Here is an 8,412-nt window from a genome sequence, read left to right as displayed (position 1 = left end):
TTTTTTTGCAGTTTTTGGCCAGGGCCAGCTTTGAACCCACCACCTCTGGTATATGGCACCAGTGCCCCACTCCTTAAGCCACAGGTGCCACCCTACTTTTTTTTTTAAGACAAAGTCTCACTATGTCACCCTCAGTAGAGTGCTGTGGCATCACAGCTCACAGCAATCTCCAACTCTTGGACATAAGGGATTCTCTTGCCTCAGCCTCCCAAGTAGATGGGACTACAGGTGCCCGCCACAGCACCTGACATTTTTTTGTTATAGTTGTCATTGTTGTTGTTGGGCAGGCCTAGGCCAGATTCGAACCTGCCAGCCCTGGTGTATGTGGCCAGAACCCTAGCCACTGAACTACAGGCACTGAGCGCCAACCTTTATTTTGGAATTACCAATAGACAGCAAAAATTCTGAAATTCAAAAAAAATACAGGATTTGTTTTTAAAACACAAATTAAGTGGCAAGAACTTTTTAATGTATGTTCATACATGTACTAGGTATGAGAATTTCAAAAGAATTACAAAAAATTGTGACTATTCTGAAGCAGGGGTTTTACTCATGAAGAAGGAAACTTCTAAAGAGTAATACTTACAGAACACTCCACCCAAAAACTACACTATAACTATATTCTCTACTTGCTAAGTGACGGAAAATTCAGGAAAGAAAGATTTATGAATAAAATAGTCGGAATTTCTCTGAGGTGCCATATGAACACAGAGTGAGTGGCAATTCATGAAAAACATGCAAATGTAACAAATTATAAACTCAAAATATGATCAATTATCTTTGGATGTAGTCTAGATTTTTCTCCATTTATGCATATTTTAAACTATGCTGTTTCTTTTGAAGCTAAATATCAATATGGGTTTGGGTTGTTTTTTTTTTTTTTTTCAGATGGATTGACTGACTGTGTGGACCCTGATTGTTGTCAACAAAGCAACTGTTATGTGAGCCCTCTCTGTCAGGGCTCACCGGATCCTCTTGACCTCATTCAGCAAAGCCAACCTCTGTTCTCCCAGCACACTTCAAGACTCTTCTATGATCGAATCAAATTCCTCATTGGCAAGGACAGTACTCATGTCATTCCTCCAGAGATCTCATTTGACAGCAGGTATATATGTATTTATCTTATTCCTTAATGAAAAGTGGTCATGCTTTTCCTTACCTGTGAAAAGAAGATAGCTTTTAAAGATCAGGTTACTTCTCATTCCACATAATCCACATTGATTTCTTTTTTAGAACTTCTCTCAAATACCTAAGCGATTACCAGTTAAATAAGGAAAAAACTCATTTCTAGAGATTCTGTGTAATTTGAAATTTATTATTTAGCTTCTGGACTGATTCCTTGAAAAATTCTTAAATTCAAAAAGTTAAATTTTAAGATTTGTTCTATGATGAAAAATATTTCCATATGAAAGTGTTGGATGATTTTGACATCCTAATGTGAGATACAAGGCTTGTGAAAATATGCCTTCTAAGAAAACTCAAATGGGCTCAGTGCCTGTAGTTCAGTGGCTAGGATGCCAGCCACATACACCAGGGCTGGCATGTTCAAACCCGGCCCGGGCCTGCCAAACAACAATGACAGCTACAACAACAACAACAACAAATAGCTGGGCATTGTGGCAGGTGCCGGTAGTCCCAGCTACTTGGGAGGCTGAGGCAAGAGAATCATTTAAGCTCCAAAGTTGGAGGTTGCTGTGAGCTATGATGCCACAGCACTCTACTGAGGGTGACATAGTGAGACTCTTTCTAAAAATAAATAAATAAACATAAAGAAGAAAACTCAAATGCATGAATTATTACTAAGGACCCGAGACCAAAACCCAACCTACTGGGAAAAAGGAAATTTTAAATCAACCTACTAAGGGCAGTGCCTGTGGCTCAAAGGAGTAGAGCGCTGACCCCATATGTCAGAGGTGGTGGGTTTAAGCCCAGCCCCGCCCAAAACTCCAAAAAAAAAAAAATCAACCTACTATATTTTTTGCCCATTAACCATCCCCTCTTTATTTCCCACTCCCCTTCCAAGCCTCTGATAATCGTCATTCTACTGTTTCCGTGCGATCGATCATTTTTAACATTTAGCTCCCATGTATGAGTGAGAACATGAGAAATTTGTCTTTCCGTGCTTGGATTGTTTCACTTAACAAAATGTTCTCCACTTAAATAGACAGAATGAACAATATTTGACAGCATAACAAAGTGACTATAATCAACAAGAAGTTAGGTGTACTTTAAAATACCAAAAAAAAAATTAATAAAAAAAAAACTAAAAAAATAGAATTGAAATGAATGTTCCTAACACAAAGAAATGATAAATGACTGAGGTAATCGATGTCCCCATTACCCAGCTTTGATTAATTGACATTGTACGCCTATATCAAAACATCACATGTATTCCATAAAGGTATACAAGGGTTATGTACCATAATAATTAAAAACAAACATTTAAATTAAAATTTAAAAAATCAACTTACATGAAATAGAAAAGCATTTCATGCTGTTAAACACCAATTTGCTCATTGGTGTTCTCTGATTCATCTTTAGCGGCGATATAGTAAATGAAGGTAAGTCACTGAAGTTAACAGTTTCAGGCCCAAAATTGTCCTCCTGTGTTCATTCCACAAGTTTATATTTCACTGGCTTCCTAAACTATTGCAAACAGAAATTTCAAAGACAAAACATGGAAAGTATCATATTTGTCTGGATCTCCTGTCTATACCTCATTCACTCAGTTGCAACCAGGTGGGAGTTAGCCATCCCCAAGAATAACTGGGTCAAAAGTTGATATTGATATCCATGACAATCTAAGAAAATTACAAGTCCACCTTGACCTATACACAGCAGAAAGGGGGAGAAAAGATGTGCATGGAAATCTCAGGCACTCAATTCTCTTCCCTTCAGTTATATACTAGAATTGCTATTGAACTTATAACCTTCTGATTCTTTTTATTATTTTGTAGTTCTGACTTTTTAGGTCTCTGACAGAGCCCCAAATCCAAATACCAATGCATCACAATAAGGGGTTTTTCTGCCGGGGATCTAGACCAAGTTTGCCTTCCAAGAGATTCAGTCATCCCCATTTTGAAGTGTTCATCCCAGCCCCATAACAACTCTGGGGGTAAATTTTGGATGCAGTATAATCAAAGTCATTATTTATATAGTCAAAACTTATTAAACACCAGAGGAGCAATAAGGACCAAAAAACAGCTATTATTCCCATTTATTTTATTTAAGACAGATGTAGGTCTTCAAGTCTGTAGCTTTCTCCACGCTTAGAGAGAAGTCAGTCTAGAAAAAAAAAATAAGTAAAAGAAATAACAACCTCCATGACGTGGAGATGTGTTAAATGACTCACTGAACTCAAGTCAGGGGAGAAAGTCAGGACCTGAGAGAGATAAGAGACAAGTCCCTGTGACCCTGAGCAGAGCATTTGAGCAATAAACTTAGAAAAGTCAGGACAAACTTAAACCCCTGTGGTTCAGCTTCATGCTTCAGCAGTGCTCGCCAGCCGCTCACAGAGTGAACAAAGCTATTACGTATTGTGGTTAATGCTCTTCTCCATCCCCTGGTTTGATTGAGTTTTCCGCATTCTTTTGTAAAATGCTCCAAAGTTATCATTTGGCTCTGCAAGTCACATTTAAATTCAGAACGATGGGTCTCCTTCGTCCAGTGGTCTCAGCTATTACAGATATATCTGTTCTGTCAGAAAAGGTGCAGGCCTTTGCTGAGGAAAAGCAATCTAACTATATTTCCTCTAAAAAAAAAATCAACGGATGCATTTTTACTTGGGGTATCTTTGAACAAGCTAAGTCCAACTCTGATCACATACATATTAAGAATAATAGTTATAATCTCTTACATCTATATAGTACTTTTTAGTTTACAAAGCACTCAAACGTATGCTATTTCATTTTATCTTCACAGTGTCCCCAGAAAGTAGATATGTGTACTAGTTGCGTTTTTCTATATGAGGAAATTGAGGTTCAGACAGATTAAATAGCTTGTCCCGATCCACCCAGCCGGCAAGTTTGCATTGTAGCTCCTGTAACCTTTCCATTATGCCACAGCTGCCCCATTTCGACAAGTCCTTAAATAAGCCTGGTGACATGGACCAAATTTATACTAGGTAAATTGTATCTGGGTCAACACAAGGAACTTAGAAACTGAGTGATTTTTTTAAAAATATAGTTCAATTTAGTACATTTGAATTACATCATTTACAAACTTCAAATCAGTGCAATGAACTTCTTCATAAAAGAATGCAATTGAATGACCCATGAAATGGACGTTTTGCCATGTGTAAACTGTCCTTAGGTACTTGTTACGAGTCAGGTCTTGCACCAAGATTTTACAAGAGTTATCTCATTTAATCTTCACCAAAAAACCCTACATGGCCAGTATTGTTACTGTCTCCACTTTTCAGGTGAAGAAACAAGAACTGAGATGTCAAGTAAGTGACTTGCCCAAGGTCATAATCAGTGAGTGTCAGAGGTAGGATTTGAACCCAGGCCGACTGGTGCTGAGAGCCTGATCTCTCACCCACTACACTGAGCTCCTTTGGCTACTTGGGCAGTTGGGCTAGCTAGTCTGAAAGACACTCACAACTCTTGTAAGTTGTAACTGTGGCGTCGCTCTCCTCAGACAGATCTAGGACACTTATGTGCCATAATCAGATGAACCACTTTATGTTTTTGCTTCTGCTGCATAATTGAGAGAGAGCTGGGCAGGCGGGGGAAGAAAATGTTGCTAAGGGGCTCGTTTGCCTACTGGCAAAATGTGACCCACACGGCTGACTTGCTGCTGAGTCTTGCCACCATCAGAGGTCTTTGAAGCTAAAGATGTTGTCATACAGGTGACTAAGGGTTGCAAAGACACACAAATGTTAAAAAGCCATTCATCCTTGTGCACCCAAAAGAAACTAGACTTTCTTGTTCTAAGTTTGTCCACGTTGTCCTGAAAGAGCATGTGCAATATTACCTTCTGTGCCCCGTGATGGCGTCACAACAGTGTAAACATGCGGCCTCCCCACAGGGAAGACCGTGGGCAAATGCAACTGAGTTATTACCATTTGGTTCCTAAATACAATTTACCTTGTAGCCCAAGTTCCTTGCTTTTTTCTTCAGTCTACTCCAAACATGACTACAGAGTAGACCACATAGTCTACATGCCCTGTATGACTTATTACTTTTTAATAATGTAAATAGGTGAACAGAAGCATTATTGATCTTCAGTGTCTAAGCATTTAATCACTATTAATAATGTAAAAGGTTTTTATAAATATGTAAAAACAGGAGTACATTAAACTAAATGACAGCTGTAATTTGCAAAGCCAGACATTTTACTCGCCATCACTAGTGGAGAAGTGCATTTGAAAAGCAAAATCGTACCAGGGTTAGTGCAACCCTTGACAGCAAGGTCTGGCCAAACTCATTTGCTTGTTTTGTAACCAGGAGAGGTTGATGCCCACATCAATCCATGTCAAGCGTCTCTATCAGAGGTTGCTTCAAATCAGCCTGCAGATGTACTTTGTTTGGAATGACATTTAGAAATCATGAAAAACAGAGTATCTTCCTTCTCTAGAAAATTTACACAGCTTTGCAAGCAGCTTTGGGCATGGCATAGGTTGTCTGCATCTGAGAACCAGCTGCCCCTCTGGATGGGACATAACCTGCCTCTCCAAGTCACCACTCACTATTGCCCCTACCCCTGGGTCACTTCCCCCATTTTCAGAGTCATGCCTGGCCCTGCTGGCATTTGAGTTTGTGACCTCTGGTCTACACCGTTTCTGTAACTTTCTTAGGAATGATCTTAAGTGTTTGTTTTTCTTTCTCATCTCTTTCCCTAAGAGCCTTTAAATATCCAAGATTATCATTTCACTTAATTTCAAACCTTTCCTATGCTGGTTTAAAAGGATAGAAAAGATGACTGAACATGAGATAAAAATCACATTAGTGGAACAATAGTTCTACTCTCAGTTCACTGCAGTACCTGTGTATACCTCATGAGTTAGTAGCTATACAGTCTGCCTTGGACCTTAGGCTAGAAACTCCTCTGGAGCAGTGAATCTCTAACCAATTATGTATTATACCCCACCAATCTTGATATCTGAAAATCCAGGTCCCACCATAGTGGAGATAAAAAGTATGAGAAGAATGTATATGTTGACAGGCATTTATTATGTTTATCTCTTAGAGTAAGTTTTAAGAACAGTTTAAAGATCTAAAAATTAACAAAAGTCCTGCTGAATGCAATTGTAATAGCCTCTTCTGCTCAGGAATGCTTACCTTTAGTTGAAAATTTCTAAAATTGGGACCAAACTTAGTACATCACTAAGCACATAACAGCAGTGTTAACCTTTTATGGAATTGCTGTATCTCAATTTCTTGGTTCACACTGGCGTGTATGATGTTAGCTCTGAATTATTCTCATTGCTAAATCTGAAGCTTTGTGAGGACAAGAACCAAGTCTAATTTGTTCTCTCCTTGTTTTGATTATCTATTGCTGGATAGCAGACTATTCCAAGTAAAGGATTATAACAATTTAGTATATGATTCTGTGGGTCAGACATTCAGGCAGGGCATGGCCAGCAGGGCCTGTCTCTGCTCCATGTGATGTTTGAGACCTCATTTGGGATGACACAAATAGCTGGAGACCGGAACGGCTGGATAGTAGGTGGGAATCTTTCTTTCTATACGCCGCCTATTTAGCCACACAGGCTTCCTCTGACATGGTAGCCAGCCCTGGGTTTGTCAGAGCTCTTCTATGCTAGGTCAGGGGTCCAAGAGTGAGCATTCCAAGAGACAGGAAATGGATCATGTAGGTCTCTTAAGACTTGGGTCCAGAAATTGTCACAGTGTCACTTCTTCCGTAAATCCTTGGTCAAAGCAAACACAGAACTTGCCCACATCAAGGTGAAGGACATATATCCCACTTAATGAGAGAAGTATCAAAGAATTTGGGGCCATCTTTAAACTGAAATATCAACTGGATCCCCGATCCTAACACAATACCTATAGCACAGAGTAGGTAAAAAATAAGTGTGTGAGTGGCTTAGTTGTGGTGATTTTGAAGTGCAAGTGCCCTTCTCACATTTGCTAATGAAAAACTCATCTCAGTTAGCTCAAATAAGCCAATCCCCAAATGTAGAACCAGCCTAAAGGTAAGATTACAGTTCTCCAAATAGCACAGGAATAAAATTCATAAAAGATGATGTGCTTATATAACAGTAGTGACGTAATTACTCTTTTTGTTTAAACTTAGGAGACATTCTACCACTGTCACAGCCTGCCACTAATTGACACCATTTATGACTTTGTATAAGCACCAATAATTCTCTCTTCTAGAGAGATAATCAAAATTTAGATTGGGCTAGATAATGAAAATTTAGTACCAAGAAAAAAATAGAGAATAAGGAGCAATATTAGGAAGTCAGTAGGAAGAATGCTATTAACTGGCTCTCTTTGGTATGTGGCGTTATTCGGTCTCATGAGAAAACCAAAGAGAAGTGCCCTCAAAACAAATTGAGGCACTACAGATGCCCTGAGCATGGAATTCTTGGCAAACTCTGTACTTCCCCATGTTTTGTCTTCCTTTACTATACCCTACTCAATAATAAAATCTTGACTCTTGTTCCTGATTAGCTGTGATACGTGGTAATAGCCATAATTATTCATCATAACTTGTTTAATAAAACATGCTTTTCTGCACTTAGTTGAGCTGGAAATTTAGAACATGTGAAATCCTATAAATGGCAAAACAAGTTATTGACCCAAGACTGAAGTCAAAGGAAAGTTACCGGAAAATGGTCATTGCTGCGGAAACTACTAATCTTGAATAAAGACTGAGACTTAAGACTAAACATACTTGACAGATACTAATTACTGTTCATTAAGTATTAACATACTTTTATTAAAATATTAGTATTTCCAGAGTAGCTGAGGACCTTAAATCAAAAGAAGGAGACAGCAGAGACATCAGATTCCTCTGCCCTTCTTAATGTAATGATACCCTGCTATTGATTCATTTTTCAAGAGTGATGAAGGATATGTCTTCATTCATTTGTAAGATGTTTCTTGGTACCCACTCTGTGCCAAGAACTGTGCAGATGGAGGTAAACAACAGAAACAGTCCCTTATTGGCAGAGCTTACATTCTAGTGGCAGAAGCAGTCAAAACATGAAGAAAATGCACAAATAATTAAAATAATTATGAATTACAATAAGTTCTGTGCATCGTGGAACATCAGGTTTCCAAGGGAGCTTGGAGTTCATCAACTCATGGGTCTCAAATTCAACTATTTTGGTGACGCAGAGAAGTAACCTAAACTGATGTAAGACAAGAGGTATTCTAGCAAATAGGACAAAGTTCATTAAACAATTAGAGAGGTGAAACTGACCTGGAAGCTTTCAGCAATAAC

At 38.7% G+C, this 8,412-nt stretch overlaps 1 protein-coding gene across 3 annotated transcripts in view; it reads left to right on the top strand.

Annotated features, from left to right (window-relative positions):
- The window catches only part of TENM1 (teneurin transmembrane protein 1), a 596,275-nt gene that overhangs the window by 417,937 nt on the left and 169,926 nt on the right, over positions 1 to 8,412 (top strand). For all 3 annotated transcript variants that reach the window (XM_012812797.1, XM_003801898.2, XM_003801899.2), the window contains exon 15: positions 889 to 1,105. In XM_012812797.1, the coding sequence (XP_012668251.1) occupies positions 889 to 1,105 (217 nt within the window). The remainder of the gene's footprint in view (positions 1 to 888; positions 1,106 to 8,412) is intronic.

The sequence above is a fragment of the Otolemur garnettii genome, unplaced genomic scaffold, assembly GCF_000181295.1.
Source record: "Otolemur garnettii isolate 467f Iridium unplaced genomic scaffold, OtoGar3 scaffold00224, whole genome shotgun sequence".
In the NCBI taxonomy this organism is placed as follows: Eukaryota; Metazoa; Chordata; class Mammalia; order Primates; family Galagidae; genus Otolemur; species Otolemur garnettii.
This window is presented reverse-complemented; position numbering and strand designations above follow the sequence as displayed.